The following is a 26,220-nucleotide window of genomic DNA, read 5'->3' on the forward strand; positions in this document are numbered from 1 at the left end:
TGTATTCCTATTCCGAACCAATTTTCCTATTGTTACCTGCTTGAAAAGAAAGTCGAGGATATTTTTTCTTTATATTATCCCTCAATTATTGTTATTCGTAATATAATTTTGTCGAGTGGAAAGGAGTCGCAAATCTTTAACGTATCGATCAGTCTAAATCGGGCTCTCGTTCAAAATCAGTCTACTTCAATTTCCATGAATACAGAATAGAATAGCGCAGTTGGTTGTCATTTAAACGGAGTTCGTAAATCAATACAATTCTATGGTGGCGTCAAAGCAGACCGAGCTACTTACCTTACCAGCACTGATCATCGAGCTGAGGAATAAAAGAATGGCATCGAAATGTCAGTGATCCTTGGCAAAAGTTGCGTTAGCAGCTTGGCGCAGCCGCGTTCCGTCTATTGGATTCAAAGCAGAGGCCTGTTTACCATATATTTTCCAGGGAAAGCATTGTCAGCTCGGAAACGGGAGAATACAAAAGCGCACGATGAAAGATAGCCGGTGGGGCCCCGAACGGGTGAAACGCCATTACGCGTGCACCGTGAACGGGACATTAAGGCAGGCGAAATGAATGTTCTCTCCGCGGAACGTTCGATCCACCGCATAAATAACCGCGTGTGCGCGCGAGAGCCCGTGTGCGCACCACTGCGGCTGGTTTTCTCGTTAAAGAAGCGTAGCTACGCTACTGTGTCGCACCGCGCCGCGGTAGGTTTTCTAGATCTGGAACAAACGATCGGCAGGAATCGCGCGCGAGCCTTTCCTTCTTGCGGACACGATATCTGTTTCTTTGGCTGACCGAGCTAACGCGAGTAAAGCCGCGTTTACATTAGATAACTTTTTATCAATGGATTTGATCAGACAAATTGTTAAAAATCATCCTTTCAAACTAAATTTTAATCAAATCATAATTGCTTCCGGTCGTTCAACTCGATGCTAACTTTTTGTCTACGTTTAATAGAACAAGTTCAGGATATCAATTCCGGTTGTCTGTACGAAGTATAAAATAGTAGTTTGGAGATAATTGAAACAGTAAATTCCTTTAAGACCAAGCGTACAACAAATCGGTACAAACGCGAACTTTCCTTCCATCACGTAAAGTATTTGCACACCGTTATATTTACGACATTTTTTATAGACATATTATATTAGATTCGAGCATCACGCAGTTTAACCAAGAGTTGGTCAATGTAAATGCAGCTTAAGCCAACAACCGCCTGTTTCACAGAATTCCGCTGACGACTATTTAGGTGTATGGTGGTTGGCGAGTGAAACGACGAAGCGGATCGCGTGGAAAGTGAAATAAAACGCGACACCGGCTTGAATTCAACCGCGATTAAACGATCTCTGGCCACACCTGACCGATTTGTCCGCAGGCTGTTTAATCGTTGCAATTAACACCTGTGCAACGAGCCATTTATCGGCTTATCGATTGCGCGCACAGAACACGCTTGTGCTTTGCTCCCACGAATCCTCGCGTAGTTGCTCGACATCCGGTAGATTATCTAAGAGAACATGGAAGATGTTTATATAATAAGATGTTTGCGAATACATTGGTTATCTTGGTTAGATTATATGAAGCGATTCAAACAAAACAGATTGTACGAGTGTGTCTCTCGTTTAGAAAAGTATGCAGATATTATTCGTATGACAATCTACTTTGAATTAGGATCGGATGTAAGCACTCGTTTATTCGGAGAATGATAGCGTAACTCGTGAGAAATTATTTAACATCACGAATATTTAAGAAAGAACTTTATGTTAACGGAAGAGTATCCGATCTAAAGAAATAGGATAAATGGTTGATAACAATAAAATGATTGAAAAATATTCAACGCTCTCGTGTCTGCACGAGTACATATCGATACGCGGTTTCTATATTAAACTGGCATATCAATTCGCTTGCCTTAAATTGGACCCGCTAGAAATAACTGTGTCGACTAAAATAAACGAACAGATGTATGTACTTATTTTATTAAAACGATGATCGTATTCTATTAAAGATACAAAATGATAGCTGTAACAAACTCGAGAACAACCTCAACGCGATGGTGACTCTGATACGCGCGAACGAGAATAACGAGGCGATGAAAAGAGCTTTGCGAACGGTAACCCAGTAACCCAATACACGACCGAGAACATCTCAAGCTGAACTGGTATTTTCTCGTCTTTGTTGCCCCTTCACGATCTGCCTGTTGGCTGCACCATGGTTTCTTCTCGCGGCCGAAGAAAAAGGTTTGACCCGCCCGTGGGCGACGGTGATGCAGCGACAATCCTCGTTCAAGCATCCTCGCGAATTATCCTCGCAATAGTCTCGCGGTTACACGCCTCTTGAAAGGTAACAAGTACCTCGATATAAAATCTACCAGAGAAAACTAAAGAGATAGAACAAATTCATAAGATGTTCTACAGCGAATCGATTTTCGGCCAAGTACCAGGCTCAGTTTTTGCCACGTGAGTTGCCATCATCCACCGTATCTTGAAGTTTAATAATTGAAAAGATGCTTAATATCGCCACGTAGGATGTTGATGATTCACGACGCAGTAACTACACTGTACATGATAATTACGCATCAATTAACGTGTCAGGGACTAATACCGCTAAAAGAATAATGTTAATTTATGTACAGGAGTAAGAAACGCAACAGAACAGCATGAAAATATATACAATCACGCGGAGCGTAACCTGTGAACACAATACCTCGACAACAAATAGCAAACCAGATCTCTGCAAACACGTTCAGACATAAAATTACTCGAAAGAAGTGTAAAAATGTATAAAGACTAATAACGTACGCTTACACCACTCATCGAACCGTGACTATGGCCTAGGCTGGACCACGTAAAACACGAAACCGAGAGAGGCGCGCAGATTTTCGCGTTGGTGGTCCACGATTCTTATCGGACCGTTTCTCTTATCCGTCGTTCGATCCATTGTATCCGCGCGGTCGTGGCGGTCGTGGTGCACCAATTAAATTAAAGCCAATGGCCTTCCTATCGAGGATCGTAGCGCGAGGGACCTACGGCCACGCGTCCACCTCAGGGAAAAGCGTCGCCGTTAAAGTATGGCGGGCATTACCGAGCCGCGTCGATGACTTATTGTGGGACGCGGTGCAAACGTATGGTTACGCGTACTGGTAATCATTCGTACACATGTTATAATTACCGTTGCGTTGCCGATTAATCACGAGATGGCCGGAACAGACCCGGGCCGGTATTACTTCTTCGCTCTCGACCCAAGCAACCGCTCGTGAATTCGCGACGAGTGATGATTTCGTCTGTCCAAAAAGTTCTCGCACTCGGCACACCCTCTTTCTCTCACGAGGGAGATTTAACGGTATCTCTGGAACAACGCTCGATACCGCGTCGTAAATAATACAACGCCTGGATCGTAATGTATTCTACCAGCGATAATTGGTACCTGAACACGAGCTTTTATCGCGAGCTTATCGTAATGATACCTTGAGCTTCATCCTCGGTGTCTCCGTGAGATTGAAGTTTGATTAAAACCAGTATGTGGAAAAAAATGTATCTACTCATGATGAAGCTTCCTTCACCTTCAGATTACCGTAAATCTATTCGCAAATAAACGAAATTGACACGATCAATGATACGAACTGAATGATTAACTGGTTCGAATCGCAAAAGAAGATATTCTTGAAAATTTACGTAGCTCTAGGTGGAAGCCATATTCGTAATTACTACGAACAATTCCCAGAGTTCATCACACGCAGAAAGCGAGTTCGCTAGCTTCTTCAGGCGGCTAGTCGTTAGCCACGACTGAGGGGAGTGAATGCCGCTGGAATTTACGCGAGATTAAGCGCCACGTACGCTAAGCGAGGAGCCGCGAGCGATCGCTTTAAACGCGAAGATTTCACCAAGAAAGGAAGCCCCGGGGATACTCTTTCAAATACCAACGAAATCCCGCCTTGTTGTTCCCCGCGATAATTACCCCGTTTTACGAACAAACGCATATTCCAGGTATCGAAAAACCGGGTAATGACTCAACCAAGAAAACATGTTCGTAATTCAGCTAATCGTCACGTTGTCAATTTCACCATCGTTCCTATAAATATCGACGCAATTATTACTAATAATAATCTTAGCTTCCTATACGACGATGCTTTACGTTCCAAGTAAGTAGGTGCGCAGACTCACGAAAGTATTCAAACACTTGTACGCACCTTTTATACATATATAATGTGCGTCACAAATATAATTATGACAAGCGAGTCTCGTTATAATGCTAATGAAATTCCAGAATGTTTCATATAACACATACATACGATAGGCACAGAAATATTTCCAATGGTAACTGGTAACTTATGGTAGGTTTTCAAGTACTGAACCAAACCGTGAGCCAGACACATATCTTGATGTGTAACGCAAACAAGTGACTAGTCTTAAGTTACTGCTAGTACATACAGGATTATCGATGAAGTAATACAGTTATTGAACAGCATCCCTGCTCACCTGCGCGCAAGGTGAAGTTCAAGTACGCGACCGCGATAGGACTTATCCAGCGATCGAGCAGCTCGTGCCTCTCGATTCCACGATCCTCCACGCCCACGCGCGATCGCTATTCGGTGTACAGCACCGCAGAAGCGACTTATAGGTGGCTGAAAGCTATCTCTCAACCAAGACAGAATCGAGAAACAGAGTTAATGGGATTGGCTATGGTGTAACGAAACGCAATAAATACGCCTAGAATTCGAAGCAGTCTGACTAGTTGGGAATGTATCTACTGTGGATAAATTTAACCGTGTTACATGTAGGAGTAATACGTACGATTTAAAATGTTTCGATATGAAATAAGGATGTCGTTTAATGAGGGTGAAAGTATCGATCTGTTATTAACTACTATTAATTATGTCTATAGATAGTTCGTTATATCAATGATATTTCTTTATATTGACAGGTAAATGGAAAATTTACGTACTGGAAATTTTAAGATGCTCTTTGATATTAGCAACTGTGAGTGGAAACTTATTGCGTAGTCGACTTATATTTTTAAAACTGGTTATCAAAGTTATCAACAGCTTAGAGACAGAGACGAGGTAGAAACAGCATTTCATCTTTGAAAATAGAACCAATATGCATTTATAAGCTTCTATTGAGACAAAGTAGTTAAGCGTAATTAGTAATTAATATTATGGTGGATAAAGTGGCTTTTCGTTACATTTTAGCAAAAAAAAAAAAAAGAAAAAGTAAATGACAGAACAAATTGTCTTTGTAAACTAATAGAGTGTTCCGTTGCCATTAACTAATGGTGCTCTAAAAACATTTTCCGTTTAAACTGGCTCCGCCCAACGTCACGTTATGACAATAAAGATATAATATCTACGGTTACCAAATGCGTTCCTGTGGACACGTTACAAGGTGTTCAAAACGGCTTAGGACGTAGTTTATTGCGTCCCACGTTTCGCCAACTGGTTTTAGACTTCCTCGTTTTCTCCCCGATTGGCGATCACCATCAACGAAATCTCGTTTTCGAACCTCGATTCGATCGAATTCGCGCTAGCTTTGTTGTTCTTGGATTAGTCGTCGAATCGCTAAAATAAAGGAAAATAAAAAGAAAGAAAGGGACCGGCGACTGTAAATTAATCGGCATTTCATTCCGTGACACACACCGGCGCATTCTAACACGCCTACGTGAATTTTTCGTCGGACAATCACGCCCGAAGCGATCAAAATTCAAATCGAAACCGTTTTCATCGCTGATATCGTCGAATCGAAGCTTTTTGTCACCATTGCGGTACCGGTGAACGATTCCAAATTGCCTTTACAGATTAATCCCTGGCCGACGATAAAATTTACGATCGGTAGACGATCTTGCGTAACGAAAAGATAGCGAACTTTGCCTCCGGTTGTTCCTTCAGATTAGAATCTATCGCTCCTTTACGACACTCGAGTAAAGATCTAGGTTAAGCCTCGCCTGGATTTTACGCCGCTTCGAATCGATTTTTCTATCCGTCTCGGTTTCCTATGTTTTCACGTTTACGAAGCTCAGACTTGTTAGCGAGGCTGAAATAGATTGAAACGCCTATACCGTACAAATCGTTATCCTCGTCACTGTCAACACGCTGACCATGATATAGTGCCTACTGATAGACAGAAAATACGGGAAATATTAAAAAGAGACATATAGAAGTAAAAGGAACAAGTGTACCCGCATAAATTAATAATATGAACACAAGAGAAAGTCAAACGAAAGAGCGCGTAGCACGTTAAACTACCATCGTATGTAAATATACTATCAAATCGCAGCGCTGGCTTACGTAACTGTTATATTATCTTCGTTTAAATTACTCAACCAAAAAACACTCACCGTTTAATTACACGTCTGTCGTGTCTCGATACCACGTATAAATGACGTAATCACCGATATTACAAACCACATAACGTACAGAAAAAATACATTAAATGGAGATGGAACACCTGCGAAATCAACGGTTTCCGTCGAACGTGAAGAATCCTTTGGAACGTATCCCGTGGCTCGTATCGACAGCTGCGAACAATGGCTGGATTTCTCAATCGTCCTGGCACGTAATCGATTAGGGTCCTTCTCCATCGAGAGTGCCGCGCTATCGTTGTATCGCGAAGGTGCGCCCAGGCATTCGGCAAGGCTAATTGAATGTGAATCGACGAAAGCCCCTCACGTGTGTGGGATTCGCGTATAATTAACGTTGATCGCGGCAATTGATTCCAGGCGTATCTGTTCGCGTTGCGAAGATTATTTAGTTGGATACGAAACCTTAGGAATATCTCGTTAGCTCGTAGCTCGTTCGATTTTCTGTATCGACTGTTACACGGTAACCAAGTTTATCGGATTAAAGTGCATTGAGATTCGTTTTTTGCCTCGCCGATTTCTCGCGGCCGAGTCCGTAATTGCTCGTCGAACGTCCGAAGGGACAACGGGCCGAAGGTGATGATTGCACGTTTCGAGAATTATCGCGCACGAATGTTTCGTTTTTGCTTCACGGTTAGAAATGGTAATCGCAGGGTGTTTTCTTGGTGTAATGATCGATTTGAGAAAATAACCGAATGGTCGTCTGCATGGTGTTATAAACTTTCACCAAATACGACAGAATCATCTGAAATTATTATATTGGAAATCGATATCTTATCGTAGGAATTTTTCCCCAAAATTCTCGTTGAAGCCTTATATGCAATTTCTATTGCTTGACAAAAGACAAGCAGTGAACTCGACCAATTCGAGAGACCACCAGCTGCTTCGTAACTGCCTCTCGCCACGCCAATAAACGTAACACGACACGGGTAAAATGCCACCCTCGCGCAACCTGCGGAACTCTGAACTCGAACGTTAGTCTCGTGGCGTTAGCGCGTTTCGCGTACTGACTCACCTGCATCAGGTTCAAGCGCAAGCGTGTACTCGCCAGACGTGTGCGTGCATTCCCGCTGGAGGTGCACGCGTTGCGGTCGCGCGGCCGCCTTCTTCGTCGCTGCTCTTCGAGTTTCCTGCTCCCCGGCCCCATCCCTGCCCCAACGGGGCCAGTGTAAGTGCGTACATAAGCAAACCTGTTGTTACCGCTCCTCCCCGCCATTATCTCTCTCACGCATCGGCGCCGATTTTTATAGGCGAGGTGATTCACGAGGCAAGTTCATCAAGTCTCCTCCCTTACCTTCCGTGAGCACACAGCCAGAGCGCGCTTTCACGAGGATTAGAAAAGAACTCTCGTTTCTCGAGATGTTATTTAAATCAAGTGAACATACGTTAAAAAATCGTGGTAGGATTTGAGAATCTAAGAAATTTGAGAAACTAGGATCTTTCCCTTCTTTTTTTATTCCTCTCTCTATCCGTTTCATTTCTACTAGTATAGCCCAATGTGCCCTTTGCATTTCATACGTAGGAGTTCTGAAGCAATTACCGACATCTTCTGAATAAATACCAAAGATTTTTACACCTAAGATAGTTTCTACTTCCGATATAAGAAGATTTACAAATTTCTTGTTTCTATTCAATGAGATGTTATAAACGGACAAACGATATTTGCATATATATTTCATATTGCATCGCATATATATTTCAAGCATTGAATTTGTATAAAACGGTAGATACGATACTGTAGGACGATGCCTAATCGTAAAATACAATTCTTGAATCGAGTAACGGTATTAGCATTTATGCCGTTCATTAATGTCCCCCGTTGTTTTTACGTCGATCGATATCGTTATAAGGTATACGCGATGCGTCGTACAAAATAATCCACGCATAGATCACATAAATAAACGATGTTTCTCCGTTTGTCCAAGGTTTCTCCAACTCTACCGCATATTCACTTAGATCAACGATGAACAATTTAATGGGATATAAAACTGATTGATCGTAACTTGCGTCGAATGGTACTCGATTCTATATTTAATAATCGCGATTGTTCAAGCTTAGGCAATGTGTTCTACATCACGAAGTCAATTAAACGTTTTGCTATTGGCACATGACACGTTTACTTTCTGTCCTGCCTACTTGAATTCTTACGTAAGCCTCTAACGCTAATGAACACGAAAGAACGCGAAAGAAAAAGAGCATACAAAGTGATCCTTGAAATTGATGAAAAAATTAATTGAATCTCATGTGGCATGAACGATCAATGAGCATGGAGAATGTCAAATTATAATAGGCAGAGAATAGAAACCAAAAATGGAGATAGAAAAGACATCCGGAGCAGTGAGCCGAATGAAAAACGGGCCGAGGTGCGAGTGAGAGAAAGGCCGAGATACGGTATCGTTATCATTCCGCTCGAATCTAATACGGATGAAATTCCAAAGCAACCCGCGTATAAATGGTTGCGGCCACGAGGATGTCCGCAGCTTCCTGCTCAACCATTCTGATCAACGACGACGATCAGCTGTTACGCGGCCACCCACACACCCGCGTGTGCACCTGAACACACTCCACGCTACGAAGAATCGGCTGCTGGTGAGGACACGTTCGTAACCAGTTCACCGTAAGCAGACATCGGGAAGTGTCTTTTTGTTTGCGATTATTACCCCATAATGTTCTTGACGTAGCATGTACTGTCTGTTCTCTGATTGTTCAATGGTAACGTGTACTTTTTGATGGCGCTATTCGTTTCCGTCAAAAAATCGCCCTGGGTTATTCCTGCGCTACGTTTGAACGTCACTGCGAAATGAAAAAGCTTAAGATTGCTGGAAGACGGTGTTATTTCTGAACGTTCAAGTCACCGCTAATGGCACAATATAGAGCTACTGTGCTCCAGACGACATGGATTTAATCAGAGTAAATTGATTGTGAAGTAATTTCTTTTTGTGCAGGGAATCTTGAAATTGAACAAATACTTGGATAACGATCGTAAAGGTTTCCCAGATATAGAAAAGTAGGGAAGAATGATGATGTTTTTCGATTCCACAAATGCACAAATGGCGAGGTTGATCAATTTGGCAATGTTGAAAGGCTGCAAGGATCGTTCGAAAGGAAACAAAGAATTCACTATATGGATGAAGAATTCTAAATCCTTGGTTCCGTTAATCGAGAAGGAACGCGGGGAAGAAAACATTCAAATATGAATGGATTATTCTTATTTCATCACGTACGAAAGAGCCATGCCGACTTAAAAAAGATCCCGACTTTAATATGACAATATGTATGCCGAGAGTAGGGCGTAATAGAATTCACCTAAATCAAGACTATAATACGAGCAGGGCTAAAACGAGATCTCGGATTATAAAGACAATGACCCCGGCAACGAGTCAGGTAAGGACCGACACAATAATTCAAAAGGACATCTAATTCGTACGAGAAACTCGTTTTTATTCCCTCTACGAGAGAAGAGGTCATCCCGCTGGAAGCGCGGGAAGGAGAAAAAACTGATGGAAACGAAGAAGAAAAGGAACGAAACGATTGACTGGACAAAGAATAAATTACTGTGTTCCACAACTTCCGCCGGCATGGAATCGAAAACGTCTCACTCACAGTGCATCGTGCTTGCTATCCACCAAGAGCTATCTAAAAAAGCTTCCAAGCGGAGGAGGTCACCCCTATGTAACCGCGTGTCATGACGAATCAAGAAGAATCTCTGTAAACGAAAACCCGCATGCTCTCCCTCATGTTCTAAACTACTCTGTCCAGAGAAGACAGCAAATCGAGATCGTCGAACGAAGAATTTACCGAACGCCGAACGGAACTAGATGCCTGCAGCTCTATTCATGCTAATGCATTCCATTCGCATTCTTCAGCGCACGGAACTAACGTCAGGAACATACAAGTACTCGTGGTAGAAAGGATATAGCGAGGATGTAAAGTCAGACGATCGATGAGGTCCACAACTTTCAACGATCGGAACAACTAGTCGACAACCATCGGAACCAATTCAGAATCAATTGCTCCTTTATAGTACTTATATCTATAAAAAAAAATTGTCTACTCCTCTAAAGAGAAATAGTTGTAACTCGCTTATTTTCTAATCTATATTTTGCAAGCTCCGATTTCGTTGCTCGTCGTTGAACTAGTGGCGCGAAATTCGATAAATTCAGTGGATGATTCGATGGACGATTCGATTAACATCAAATTTGGAAGAACTCGAACAGAATGAGAGATCCTTATTAAGAAATTGCGAGCGAAAAAAATAAGAGCGAGAGTGCCACGAGCCCTCCGGTAGCACGGGAACGCGTAACCAAAGGGGGTCCATGTATTGGGCGTTCTTTAAGATGGCCGATCTCTTCGCGGCGCGGAATCAATATTGTTGGATTGACTCGATAACGCCTCGTAAATATAATAAAGCCCTTGGAACCTCGTCCCTCTGGATCGTCTGTGGCGCGGGGCAGCGCTGCCTAACAGAGATAATGGTCGAAGCCCTGGGCACCCGGTAGGCCTCTACTATGGAGGGGTTCGATGGAAGGGCCTTACAACCCCCTCTACACAAGTTTCCTACTCGTCTCTGTCGCTCTTTCTTCCCCTGCATGCTTCTCTCTCCCTCTCTATCGAGCGAAACACGTCGCGGCCAGAGCTGGCGGGCAACGCAACAACCGAGTCAGTGAGACTCAGCCCGAGCCGGCGAACGGTTGGCTCTTGGCGCGTTCTTTGCATCCGTTCGTCTGTTTGTCCGTTCGTCTCGTGTTCTACTGCGATCGTCGACCGTTCTACGAACTCTTCCACGACTGTGTGTGGTCCCTGGATCTGGATTCGCTGGAAGTTCTTGCTCCCCGGAACATGATAAAAACAGGACGATCCTTTCGATCGATACGAAATAGGGAAGATCGAGCGTGACACGACGTTTGTTGATCACAGGATTCGTCGATCAGAGTTCGGAGATTTTTTTAGTATTCCGGAGGACATTGTGGTCGACGTAGTATCGATTCTAGAGGAAGAAGATTGGAATAACAACGGAGAGGATTCGACAATGCTGGCGAACGTGTAGCGAGCACGCGGAGACTTCGACGACCGGTACGAGGATGTCGCGCGTCGTGGACCACCCTGACCGTCGTTGTCGTCACCGTGTACCGGTGACGACGATCCTCGCGGCGATCTTACGGTGAGATCGCGGGGCCCGCGTGTACGTGTCTCTGCGCGAGCTTTTCCGTGTATAAATAGACTCGATACTCCATCTCGGATTACGACAAACAGCTCCGATTCGCGAAAGTATACGCGGCCAAGTGTAATCATTTACATGTGAGCAGGAAGAAATCCTTGTATCTAACAACCGATACGAGTAATCCAATAAACGTTCCGTGAAAATAGTGTTATGATCGTCAAGAAGATATTGGTGCACGATTTCGGAGCAGGGACAAGTTTTAATGGAGTTTGAAAGTGGTGACAAGTTCGACGAAAAGTGATCGTTTTTCGAACGATGATCCCAGGCATGACAGCTGGTAGTTCGATATCAAGTGCAAGGAGGAAGGCGTGATTGATCGGGGAAACGACGAAGGGAGAAGCAATTGTCAGGAAGTGCAATTTTCGCGATAGTAACGCACGTGTACATGTAAGCTCCTCTTCGCTTCACACGGCGCCCGTGGGAAGCTGTACTAATCCCGGATTAATGCACACTGGAAATCACAGCATGGAGGACATAGTGAGTACATTTCACCTGTCAAGCAGCTATTATTTTCGGGGGAGGGAATGAATTTCACTTGAAAAGAGTAAAACGACGTCGATGACAGATCGACTGGCGTGTTATTAACGGGGATCCCGGTTAGACGAGCGTTTGCAGTCTCTTCTCGTGCCACGAGTCGCTTTGCCACCCTTCTAAACGTTGTACGCGTTGTAATCACAGAGTCCCGCGCAAATGACGTACGATCGTCGAACGTTAACCGCACACGATTGTTAATAATTACAAGATAAAACGCGGAAACAAGCGTGGACACGTATACATAAGTGAGGTGGCAGCGGATACTTCGAAAGCCGGGCTGCAATTATTGGGAAACAAACATATTCAAAACATTGGAGAAACACTGTGATCCATAAAGAAGCCAACCCTTAGATTATAGTCCTTCGAACTGTCGAATTTTCTACTCTTCTATAAATATAATACCTAAAGCGGGTAATTTTATTCCGGTTAGAGTTTACAGAAATTTATCGATTCATGATTGGACTAAATTATTAGCATGGTAGTTGATTCGAAACCAATGCCAGGATGCAGTCTGCATCTTTCCATGTATGAATCTCCTTTCATTCGCATCGATGATGAATGTCTTACGTATCATCTCGCGTAATACTTATTAGAACGAAAAAAAAATCACGAGATTTATTGAATCGATATGCCCGGTTGGTGTAAGTTAGCTAGTACTGATTACAGTCGAAGCGATCACTGACGAGAGTCTAATGGCCGTGTCATTCTGAAACCTATTTCTCGAACAAAACGCACATCATCAAGATTGATAGAACCTTGGTTAATTGAAAAACTCCAAATTAGTTCAGTGTCTGATGATTTCATCGATGGCACTGGAGAATTAAATCTTCGCCTTCGCTCATTTCGCTCATTTCATTGAAAAATTCTTCGATATTAAAATCACGTCATCTATACCGAGGAACTGAATGTCAAATGACTAAATCTTCATTCCTAAGAGTAATCACTACAAAAAACCTGCAAACTACGTCATCCGAGTTAGACTTTCGAAAAGAGAAGGAAACGAAACGCGATCCATCGTTCGCCGAGACAACTTTCGCGAGTTAAGCGCGTCAGAATAAATCGCAGTCGGCGAAATCGCACGTGGGAACCGGCGAATTAAAGCGATACAAGAGGAGCGGAGGGAGGCACGTACCTGCCAGAAGTACTCTGGATGGATGAGCGTCGACGGGCGTGACAGCCGGCGTATTAAGGCAGCGACAGACAAATTTCTGAAGCGCGCTCGCAAAAAACGCGGCCGCTCGCGGAGAAGAGAAGTGTTTCGTCCTCGTCCGTACAGAGGAAGGATCGTCGCTCGGTGGCTCGTTACGCCCCGGTCGATTAGTCTTCCGAAGCGACTCCACGTTCGCCGCACTACACGTGCACACCGCGCCGGCTCGCGTACGCCGCGGACAAGCAAATTCATTAAAACCGGTTCATTTAATAGGCGCGCGCATTACGCGCTCGCTGAAATTTCGCCGGCGAGACGAAACGCGCTCTCTCTCGCTGACGAAATATACCGCGTGTCTCCATTTTTCATTCCCTTCGCGGTCTATCTTGTTCGTCGTTGCCGGGGATAGTTAGGAGAAACGGATCGCGTCGAGTATGATGAACCAAGAACAGGATGAAGGACTGATACACATTATGACCACAGCGAAGATCGGAGGAATTGTTTCGATGATGTAGCAATTCTTGATTCGTTCCTTGAATTATGATAAATAGTCTTTGCTTCGTACTTTTTTTGTTAGGGTTTTGCGTGTACAACTTCTTTTAGAGTTTTAGATTTACACCTAGTAGATGATCTTCAAGTTCTACTTCAACGTCTTCTGAAATCGCTCAATAGAAAGGCATTTCGGAAGCTGCGCTCAACCTCAGCTTTTTGATCTCCCACAATCATTACAGATTAAACAAACATTGTCGATATTAATTTGCTAGAAACTAACTACGAGCTTCTAGTTGTAATTCCCATTGCCGAAATACGTTATGTACTTAATATTTCCTATTTGGACGAATTTCGAAAGCGGAGAACACACGATACAAAAGCAGTCACTATCCGGTGTCTCTGGGTGTTCAGTCAATTAGCTCGGTAGAAAGGCTCGCGACGCGAGAGCATGCGTGAAAGCATAGTTCGCATCGGTCGGCTTGCGCGGCTCGTTCGCGCGGGACAATAAGACGGGGATTGCATATTGTTGTTTATATTTACACGGCACGGCATAAATCTTCGTTTAACTCGCATTCAGCGGACGTTCGAGCGAAATACGGCCGCGCGGCTCGGTGCGACGCGAGCGGATCGGCTGCGAGCCGCGTCACACCGCGCAGCACTTCGTCACGGACAAAGCGCGGTCTTCATTAAAGCTAGCCTCTTTGCGTGTCGGCCAACCATTAAGGACCAAGGACCGGCCTACGACTAATTTGTACTGTAAATGAGATCTCGAGGATCGTTACCCCCCGTGAAACAACGCCGCTTCGAGCCGAACCCTCTTTATACACTCTTCCTTTCGGAATTTCTGCTTGATAACGCGCGATCGTGTTTTCTATGGTCTCGTCTTTTTTCAGCGATACAATTTCACCGTGGGAGGGACTTCTTCTCTATCGTAAAATTATAACCTGTGAAAGTGAGTTCGTAATTTCGCGTAGGATAGGTACAATTTTATTTCCAGGACCTTTTGCACAATATTTTCGCTAATAATATTAGTTCAATTATGAGCAAGAAGATGCTAATAAATTGATTTTTATTTTAGATTTAAACACTATAAGTTACAGATGTTGAAGAAATTGAGACTAAAAAGTTACACTTTCTTAAATTCTATTGCGTGAATCTTGGCGTAATAAGAGATAGGTGTTAAAATTGGTAACTGGTAATGGAGTCTCGTACGAAGAACATTCGTTACCGAAGAACAGCGAATCATTGTTCACGAGATACGGTTCACATAGTACCATAAAATTTCCCATAAATCTCGTCTCGCATGATATTTCATTCTTCCTTTCCGCCGTGCATTTGCACATAGTCATAACGTATAATTAAGACTCACCTTGCAAAGGTTGCAAGCTTGCACTTAACCCGGCGCTCCTCCTCCCGACGATTTCAGCCGAATCGCCGTAATAAAATACACGCACAATGGCCAGATAAGATTTGAAAGCTCATTGTTTAGAGCGGTACCGGAGAAAATACACCTCGATCTCCGTAAATCATCTTGCACAAACATCGTTACAGGCTGTCCGAGATCTGAGGCTTTGCGAATCGCGCGACGTGTACCGAACCTCCCACGTTACAAGGGAGAAACGACTCGATTAGCGGAAACCGCGGTCGCTTAATGGCGGTTTCTCGTCCGGCGATCGTTTCGAATTTTCTCTCGTACACGCTCGTGTACCGATACGGTGTATATACACAGCGAAATATCCGATGGCCGTGGGCCATGATCGGCTCTAACACGCCATGAAATTGCAAGAACGACGACTCTGCTCACCCGCTGGAAATTGCAGTCGTACGTGTTGACCGCTTCGGAGCAGGCGAACTCCGCCAATGACACCGTCTATTCTACCATCGCTGGTAATGACGCTGTTTTACAGATATTAATCACGATATATCGAAGTGAAACGAATCCTCTGTTCGCGACACTCGGCCACTCGCGGCTTTTACACACCACGCGGCTCTTCTATATAATTTCGCCATTTTAAACACCGGCTTTTAACAGGAGGTAGCGACACACCCTCCAGCTCCTGACTTTTTTTCGCTTTCGGCTCGACTCCTCCGGCGCAACCGAATTACTTTTATTAGGTCAAAGTAGCGTCTAATTATAGTCTATGGTAACGGACAGAGGCAATTCCATTCAGTAGTGAAATTGCTGCGGTAATTCTAATTTTTTACACTTCGTTGACTTCCGTGTCACGTGAATAACGAAGAGAAATGGCCTCCAATTTTGTTCCGATTCTCTAACGCTTCAAAAGTTCATCGAGTATCTTTTTAATCCATCGACGCGATGGTTCGTGCTTTGAAGCATATAATAGAATTATTTCCTGCTTACTCGGTTCAATAACTTTAATGTAATATCTACATTTCACTCGCTAGAAATAATGAACATAAACGTTCAAATACTTTTGCAAACCACCGTGCAAATAGGAGAATTAAACGTCAGCTCGTTTGACAATTTATTTCCAACGGTGTAATTACCCTTTTACAATCCTTCCAACTTAATTTCATCTGTGTTTTAACAACTCAAGCTCGATCAAAACCTCTCATTCTCGTAAGATACGTACAGAGAAACTTTCCTCGCGGGAAAGTAATGATGATAGACTATCGGATGAAAAAGCACACCGCGCGTTTAAAAGATAAACTTGCAAATGGCACGTATAATGACGCGACAGCCCACAATGATCTCTGCTCATTCCCGCAGAGGTAATTCGCGTATAATGTTTCCATGAATTGAGACATTAGTTTCAGAGAAATGCACGATCGCGATTCAGGCGCGTGCGTCACGACTGGCAACACAGTTTTTCCGAGTCCCAAAGCTCGCAAGAAGAAGCTGATGACTACCCTCGGGGATGCGTTTGTAGCAATTTTCACCAGGTTCCGACTGACCTACCTGCTTATGCAGCTTGGCTCGATCAAACGTACAAACGGATCTCTACCGGAGCATTTATATCGCGGCGGACTGAGGCGTGAGCAATATTTCGCCTGTCCGCGAGTAGCTTTTATGAAAATACAACTATCAGTAAATTACCGTCGCGAAATTACGAATATCGTGGCTCGTATATCACAGCGATTATTTTACGTACGAACGGAAATTTATCGACCAGATCCGACGCGTTCGTTCGTTCTTAACGCAGTGACAGCGCGTAGTTTCGCGAGTTATTCATTATCCCGTCTTCTCGCCTGGGAATTTTCGTTCTGGCCCAGCGCGAGAAGCGTTTACTGTTCATTACTAAGAAAGTGACAGTGGCTTTAAAAAATATAAGTCATATTTTCTTCTTTTATAAGTCTTTTATAAAATTCAGTGTATTGTCAACCAATCGCGTCTCAACGCCATCTTTGCGTTTTATTAAATATGTGCTTTGTAAGTGGTGTAAAAGTCGGGAAATTGACAAAAATGGATTTATCATAACTTTCGATGTTCGGGAATTTTATCGTTCCAAATATGTACCATGAACAATGATCTCAGGATGTATTCCTTTTTCGTGCGTATTCCCCTCACGCTCCGCATAATTTCGAAGCTTTGTTCACGAAAACGGCACCGTCTGACACCGCATCGATTATCTACTCTCGAATGCTCGAACATTCGGCCAGAGATCTAACGCGAATTCGTAAATCTTCCGCGGCCTGTGGTGGCGGCAACGACACCCTCAATGCTCCCTGAATTCTGATCCGAATCTGGCCGATTTTGTTTCCTCTACGCTCTACACGTTGCTGCTTTTTTTTTCTCAATGTCTCGTCCACAACCATTGCAAGTCGCGGTCGCATTCAGAATTCACCAGACCCTGTCGTCAAAGGGGTGGAGCCGCAGGAAACAGTGTCACCGGTATTCTCACCGGATAAATCTCTCTGTCGCCATGTGCCTTCAGAAACGTCATTATCTACATACTGTACACGTGGCTGGTTATGTGTTCTTCGAGTGGAAACGCGGTGCTTTGTATTGGCGTTGCGTTGGGGTGCGAGATTATAGCGTGGGAAGAAACACGTGGATGATGATGACTGAACGTAATGCAATTCTCATAGGGGTGAGGAGGTTAGTCTTTTATCGACAATCCTGGTGAAAGCGAGCTTTAAAGTTTAACCAGAGCAAGGGGGGGAAAAGAAAGACAGGCCGAGAATACCTACGAAGGGTGTTTCATAAAGTTCGGAACCGGAATGACATTCATAAATAATTTATCCGGTTTCATAGCATAACCGGTGCAACTACGCAGACCCGTTTCTGTGTTTACTAGCGTTCATTCTTTAGCCTGGATTACAGTAAGAACCGGATCTTTGAATGATTCCAAAGGAATCAACGGTGGTAAAGTGACTTTCACTGAATCGCAAACAAAAAACATAATCTACGCGGATTAAGGAACACGAAATTCAGTTTGAATCGATGGTTTCTACTAATTACAGTGGGTTCTGCTCCAAATCAACGTTTCGTTTCGAGCACGAACGAAATTACGTTGACCCTTGTCCGAGCATATAGCCCTTGTACAAGCATAAATGTATTCTATACAGTTCTGCACGGGGTTAATTATCGTATCCGAATTTAATTACCCAGGAAATCGAACTGGCTTCCGATTAATCGCGACACAAATTACATACACGTCAGTGATTCAAAATAAACGAGAGCTCAATATAATGCAACCGATGGAAGAAAAATGCGAGAGGATCACGCGAACACCGCGAAACACCATATGCCCTCCCCGTGCTCAATTTTATCATGCTGGATCACGAACCTGGAGGCCTTGGTTCGTTATAGTATCACCCTCAATCAGACGAATTCTCTACGCATCTGCCGCGTTCCCCGCAAGGCAGCCGCGCGTGTCCATGCGCCGATGGTGACACGACGACGAAGTTTCCCTGGACGCTTTTTCGATGCCATTCGAGACAGCTGCTTTACTTCCCATCGAGGGTTGAGTGACGTAAACGTTTTTCAGTGAGATAATAACCGATCGACCATATTTGTCGAAGGTGGGCTTAAATATTGGCGGACGGATATTTAATCCATTATGAAATCCAATCGTTTATTCGTGTTTATTCGAGTAATGGAAATAATGGATTCTTTTTAATTATATGGATTCTTGAAAATATAGAAAAGTCACATAATGCCACCGCCGGTAACGATTAGAAACGAGTTTCTCAATAAAAGCTAGATTGCCACGGCATCACCAAAATTCCATCGGCGAATCAGGCACTCTCCACATTCCACAATCCTCATATCCACAAATTCCCCGCTATAGAACTATGGAATCCTGATAATAACAAAATTCTTTAGAATCAAAATATCTACTTTTCTGTTCTTTGATCCTGGGAAACGCCCAATCGCACGGTTAGGGTTGCGCGCATCAACGCAAGAACCGCGCAATGAAAAGTGAGTCAGAGCTAAGCGGAGGCGGCTTGCGCTCAGGTTTCCTCCGTTAGGGACTCGCGCTAATTGGCAGTTATTTCCTATCCTACGTCTACCGGTGTTTACCGTATACGCAGCGTCTGCATGCATATGCATACGAAGCTTCTCTGGAAATTCTTGGACCGATGTGCACGGATTCGCGCGATAGCGTGCCCTGTTGACCCCGACCGACCAAGAGGAACGTATAGTTACTAGCGACGTGTATCGGTGCACCCTCGTACGGACCACGTTTCACTAAAGAAACTGCGCCGCCATTTGCATATCGCGGAGGGTGCCATTGAAAGCTGACAAATCGACATCGTGCGGCTAGTTGAAAGTTTTTCTTTTGTAACGAAAAATTTTAGGAAAGCTAACAATACATAGAACGTACGTATCGTCTTTATCATTTTTATTCAGAAAATTTAACGTAGCTATTCTAATAATATTTCTCTACATACTACGCTTCATGATATAATATGCCGTAAATCCGGCCATCACGTGCATCTGTTTAAACCTGACTCGGCTCGTTGCACAGAAAACAGATTACCATCTCGATTAATTAAGGTACCAGGTTTTTAAGTTCCCCGTAAAAATTAATCTCCGACCCTTACGACAGAAGATTTCGATACAGTCCACTTTATCAGATCTCTATGTATGCAGAGAGTTGCAACTCGGTGCAACAGAATACCATAAGTCGTGCGGTATGTGTAGTACGGGTTTTCGACAACAACAGTGGGGCTGGCTAATTTATTAGCGTGTCGCGTCATAACCGGTGATATATCGGTAACGACGGCTGGTATTTTGCTACGGCGAAACGAGGAACGACTACATTTTTGAGATGGTATTAACAAAAACCAGGAGGAGGCAGGGTTACAAGATCCATCGGCGGATGTATGCATATTTATGCAGCAGCGCGGCGGAGGGAGCATTTCTTTCCGCGGCGCTGATGGCTTATAACACCCAGATCATCGCCGGCGCAGAACGCCCTTATAAGATGAATTCGCAAGCAAGAAACGCCATTAGCAGTGTCGAGAAATTTATCTTCTTCGCGCTGGGGACAGAGTCGCGCGGCTTTGGCGAATCAGGCCGACGCGACCATGCGATTACTTAGTCGCGTTATTATCTGCACTTTATCATCGTCAAACGGCGTTGAGACATTTGGAACGCCTCGCGACCTGTATGTCGACGAGCTTGTGGAGCTTGTTCCGTTTTTTCCCCGACTACCACTCTTTAATTGCTTTTCTTTTAATTTCCTCGATATCACGGGGTAGATTAAGCGTACAGGATTTCAAAGTCTTTGCTTTCGTTTGTGATCCTTCTTTTCCATCGTTAAGGTATCTGATACGAAACAGTCTATTCTAAAATATTGCAAAACTTTTCGTACATAAGACTTCTGTTGGTTTTCTGATTTTATGTCGCTTGGCCGCGCAGTACTTTAATGTGGAATAGTTACAGAAGGGAATAGTAATCCGCTTGCAACGTAATGAACTTTAATGTCTAAAAACGATGCCACTAGGATCGCATCGTTGCGCGAGGAGAAAGGATCATTAAACTTAAACTTCAATTGTTCGCGAAAATCTCGTCGATTCAGTGGCTCGACACCTTATTACCGAGAAGATTATACCTCGCGCGTTAATCATACCCTTAACGCGACCCCGGCTATGGGTGACGAGTGTTTTCCGCTGCTATCGTCGCGGCTAAACGAGGTGAAACGGACGCGATAGGAGGAGAAGAAACTGCTGGCAACAAACGACGTACACGGGGACAATTCGATGGCTAGCTGGAACGCTCATAGGATTTAATCGTCGCTAGATAAATTCAACGGCTTCTTAATTAGCGAATCTGATGTTCGCACTGACGAGCGGCCAGACCGTGCGAGATCCGGAGGAAGGAAGAGTAGGAGGAAGAAACACACCGCGTACCGGCTCATGCATTATGTATCGTACGGAATACAGCCGGTATTGGACGCCTAGGAACATTTACTGACCGCTCGAACTGCGGTACACGCCACCGGTACCTGCATTTATAGAAGTACGCAAATTGGCTGCAACCGTTCGCTCGCGCGAACAACTCTCGCGCCGAGAGGACGCGAATCGTGGAATCGTTCAACGATGTTCCTCGTATAATTCCACCGGAATAATTATAATTGTTAATCGTCGAGGCCAAGAGATGGAATCCAAGAATCCAGGCGTTGGTACGTTCGCGATTCAACGCGATTGGTATGTTTGGGGATTGTCGTACGTTGTATTCAATGGGGTCGAGGACGCGTGTCATTGTTGTCGACGAAATTGCTGCGGTTTTCTTGCCTTGACGTTGCCAGTGTTTTATGTCCGAAGAACTCGAAAGCGAGGTTCGTGAAAGAATGCAAAGTAGTGCGATGAAATATGGTACAGGAAATTGACGTCGGTTTAAAGTCGCACGTAGGTTTAAAGAGATAATAGTGAAATATATCTGGAGTGGTTAGTGTAAGAATATTCAAGATTCGAATTGTTAGTTTAGTATAACGTGAGTAATTGAACTTTCTCCTATATGTCCGTGCCTAACAGATGACTACATCATTCGTCAGAGTTTTCACACACTTCGTTTCGGTTACATAACACTAAGAACGAGCCTTACAAATGGTTCCGCTGGCTCGTTTATAGTCTCATTATAATCGAGTATGTAACGCGCTGCATTTTTACAGAAAAGCTCAAGAAATATGAGTAACCCTCGTTCTTTGGAGTAATAATACCGACTGTTTCCTTAATTGCACACCCACGGCCGAGTACAGGAAATTCGAAGATCGAGCATCCATTTGGTTGCTTAACACGAAAAAGCCTGAAGTAATATCGTGGTCACGGGAAGTGCTTATAATCAGCCCGTCAAAAGCGAGTCTCTAATGACGGGCTTGTGCAAATCAACCTGTATTCAACGTGTACAGTGTTGCAAGAATTTTGATACCGGTGATTAGGTACGTAGAAGTACGGTCCTGCAATTCGAAATGCTCGAAACACGTAAGTACACGATGCAGTATAAGAGGCAGTGCGTTTCTGGTTTGGTTCAGGTGGTACGAGAAAAATGATAAAAATCTTCCCTTGGCTCGGTTGCGACACGAGTTCTTTGTGAAATGACGATGTCCAACGTAAATTCCCGTAATCAGATCAGCGTCGAGACATTAACGCATTGTTACCGGTCTGCGAAGGAGGCCTGGTTTCACTCCGTTTGATATGCATCATCTGCCGTGCGCCGGTACGAGTACGTATCGATCGAAACATCGCGGAAATTCCATACCCGTGAACGCAGGACTGCGTGAAATAGAAACGCATTGTTTTCCGTTAACCATTCGAGAGCTGCCGCTCTCTTTAAATATCATAACTTCCCACGTTAAACGCTATCCGTTGCATAGTATGCGTGCGAGGATTCTCAGACGATCGTTCGACGAAGCGCGTGGGCGTGTGTATCTTTTGCTCGTAGCAAACTTCGTTTATCTTTGTGTACCTTTTTCTAGAAGGATTCTGACTACATTGATCTAAATTTAGCTAGATTTTTCTTCAGTATGAAGAGCCCGTGGATGTTCTCCAAGTGATGTCTAAATTAATTATTACGATATAAAAGTACAAATTTTCCTGATATTATCGTAATGTGAACTTTATGAATAACATCTAAATCGCTGAATCGCTCTGTTTTTTGTAATTTTCTTTTTCTTTTTCTTCCATCACTGTCCAACATAAATTAGAGGTTGCATTTTATAGAGAAAGCTTTCTGGTATAATAACGTTTTCACGCCTCCGCAAGCGGACGTGCAGCGAGACAGAACTTTTTTGGCTCGGCCCCTCGACGTAGTTTTTGTACGAATTTAATTAAATCGTCATCGCGGTCGGTCTAACGAATGCTGATGATTATGATAAATATTCCACGAAGCGAGCGGAACAGGAGCGGTACGCGAGTCGTGAATATAGTAAACGGAGCTGTTCGTTAAAAAGCCATTAAGTTCTCTCAGCCACCTACGGTTCTATGTTCTCCATGCGTTCTGTCAATTTTACCATTCTCGATGGCAAATAGTAATTACAAGTTTGCTAGCAACTTTACACAATCGTTATTCTATAAATAACAAGGAAAATCATTTAGGATGTTACGTTATGGATTATTACACGAAATTCATATCACGAAGATTCCCTCGTTAAACACATACTCTGCTCAACTACGACCTTTTTCTTTTTCTACCGAAAATTACTCTCAGGTGGTCTGCTTCTTCCAACAAATCCTCTAACCCGTTTCTTCTAACTAAGCACACTCTAGCCGCAAATTATCCACTTGAAATTGACGGAAGAACATCGCGCGTTTACCAGATCCTTCGGATTCCAACGTGTTAATTTAGAAACGGACTTCCCCGGTGGAACACCGGAGCAGCAACAGGAACGCGAATCGTTTCCAAGGAGAGAATGTCGTTGAAGAGGGCCGACACCGGCGATGCACAGCACTTCACGAAACGCTTTACGAGTACGATGATGTATAAATATCCCGCGTGTTAAGCGGTGCACCGGCTCGCGGTACCGCGTTTTCCCCTAGTAAGTACATCGTAGACAAAGGGGCAAAGAACGTAGCGCTGCCGGCATCAATCAGGAGGAAAGAGAAAAGCGGACCAGACATTCCTTTCCACGCGAGAGTATACCCGTTTCGCTATGCTATGCTCTCGTGAATAGCCGTTGGCCTGACTTAACTAACGCCTAACTCGACTTAAGTGCGAGCTAGCCAAGCGTCTAACTGCAGCAGACCTGGCATAAGGAAGAACCAACGAGCGGACAGATTGCGCTGTGGCTAATCGCTCGCGCGAGGGAAAATCGCGGCCTTTCCAAGCTCCTCCCGCGATACATCTCGGCTTCGACGCTTTTGCTTGGTGGTATTCGCGAATAGTATTCCTCTTGCTACCATTTAACTCCAGCGTAAATCGCCACTTCTATATTTTGTTCTCCAATTTTTTATTTTATAGCGAAGAAATCTGCAATTTCTGTGGATCCTCGTTCTTTGACTCGCATCTACACATGGAACTGTAAAAAATACGTCGAACAGTTGCTTTTATCACGTTCTGTGAATATGGTCGCGATTTTGTACGAATCCATATTATACGAGGATCCACGGTAGTTGCTATGAATCTTAGTAAAGAGCGGATGGAGAACTAAATAGCATGTGGAGGACTTAAATATCGGACCGTGACTTTAACGCGCAGCAGTTTAGGTGAGACAAAGGGAAAGATGCGAGGCAAGGGACAGAAGATACGATAAAAAACGAAGGCTCCCCGACTGTGACGCCCACGCTCAGTCTCGAGTCAAGGCTACGTCAAGTTCAAGGAGAAGAAGACGCCTGTGACGGACCGATCGAACGAGATCGATACATTAGAAGCGCGTACGAACGCATAAGTCGAGGTTCGAACGTTGTAACTGCAGTTTATGATGACGTTAAATAGCAACAGCCTTGGTAATAAACGAGGGTAATAAACTCTATTAATGAGTTTCGTTAATGGTGGCCGACGCTTTGAGTAGCCGGGAAACGCGACGGACTCGATTAGACGTGCCCGCTTTATGTTCTCATTTTCAGATCCACCGATCGTGGAATATTAAAGCCTCGAGTAGAAAAATTACCTTTTCAATTCAGCGTAGCGCATTCGTATTAATGCAAACGGATGTTTCGTTCCGCTATTACGAGTCACTGAATCGCATTCGCTCTCCGAATATTATACTTATCCACGGTCGATCATCATTAGTTACGTTTAAGTACATTATTATACTTCGTGTTCACGTTTTTGCGACTACTATCAATCACTTGGACGTTAGAACGATCGTATATTACTCTATCACAATTAATACGACATATTCGTTGCTTCGAACAAAACATTTATTATTCAATCGACCATTCTAAAATTAACATAACATCAATCTATCCCTATTTAACTCTTTAATAATGTTGCAATCGTCAAGTACAGCATTGTACATTTCACGTCTTAAATGTCATCATACATACGCCAATTATTAATAGTGTTCGCCGTTTTATTACACTACGGAAAACTGATAATTACCGAAACTCCAGCATTTTCCCAGCCCAACAATCCTCGTAATCTAATTATTCCGACTAACACGCCAGCTGTGAATCGTGCACACATGAAACTCTCGTTTAATCATGATTTATGCCACGTTTTGCGACGATCATTGGAGCCTCGATTCCCTCGATCGTCGATGATCACGCGCTCGCGTACACGTAGCAGTCAAGGCTACCACCGAACGCTGTTATTTGCTGGAAAGTTGCACGAGTATCGGAGGCGAATTGCCCTCGTCTTTCGAGAGAGAAAGAAAAAGATATGGTACCAGTGGCCGGCTGCGAGACGAATCACGCGAATTATTTGGTCGAGAAGCAGCGATATGGGACAGCAGCGAGCTTTCCACGACCGGTCGATTACCGATTTTCACGCGCGTTTATCCTCGGGGGTCGGTGAAATCGTCGGCCAGGTGATAGGCGACCGTCAGCTGGAACACACGCGCTCGCAGCGATAGGGTCGACACGAATCCCGTAATTTTCTACGAACGCGTATCGATTTGGTTTTAATCTAAAAGGGGAACGATTGGTTGCGAGAAATAACCGTTTGACGAAGAGGGTTGAAATTAAGTGTTCAAATATTAGTGGAGCAAGCTGCCGTGTATAATATTAATTTACTTCTTATAAGTTCGCTTTTTATAAGTTTGCTTTTTATAAGTTTTGGCGAAGTAGAGTAATTTCATCGATGGCTTAATCAAAGCGATCACCTCCTCCACGCAGATGGTCCCCCTTCCCCGGAACGCATTCACCTTATTGTTAGAAGCTGGAAGTCAAGGGAGAGACGCGTCTAAACTCCGGCGGCCGAAACTTAATTGCCCCGTGAGGCAAAAAACGCGCCACATATTTGAAATAATTATACATCGAAAAAGCGACCGCGTCGGACAAAGGGTGTTTTTACGCGTGGATCGCGACGATGGAAAGGAGGGAAGAGGGAAAAAAGGGGGGCAGTAGAACGATCCGGCGTGCTGGTGGTGATCACGGAATCACGCGAGAACGCGCGCGCGCTTGGTAACC

General features: G+C 44.0%; 1 protein-coding gene across 4 annotated transcripts in view; it reads left to right on the forward strand.

Annotated features, from left to right (window-relative positions):
- LOC126920338 (TSC22 domain family protein 1) overlaps positions 1-26,220 on the forward strand; it is a 202,587-nt gene that overhangs the window by 116,948 nt on the left and 59,419 nt on the right. The window contains exon 1 of one of the 4 annotated variants that reach the window (XM_050730562.1): positions 8,364-12,044. The exons of 2 other annotated variants lie outside the window; for them this stretch is intronic. In XM_050730562.1, the coding sequence (XP_050586519.1) occupies positions 12,012-12,044 (33 nt within the window). In that variant the 5' untranslated portion in view covers positions 8,364-12,011. Of the gene's footprint in view, positions 1-8,363; positions 12,045-26,220 lie in introns of those variants that run through there. One more of the 4 variants, XM_050730555.1, reaches the window with a different exon arrangement.

The sequence above is a fragment of the Bombus affinis genome, chromosome 1 (genome assembly GCF_024516045.1).
Source record: "Bombus affinis isolate iyBomAffi1 chromosome 1, iyBomAffi1.2, whole genome shotgun sequence".
NCBI lineage: Eukaryota > Metazoa > Arthropoda > Insecta > Hymenoptera > Apidae > Bombus > Bombus affinis.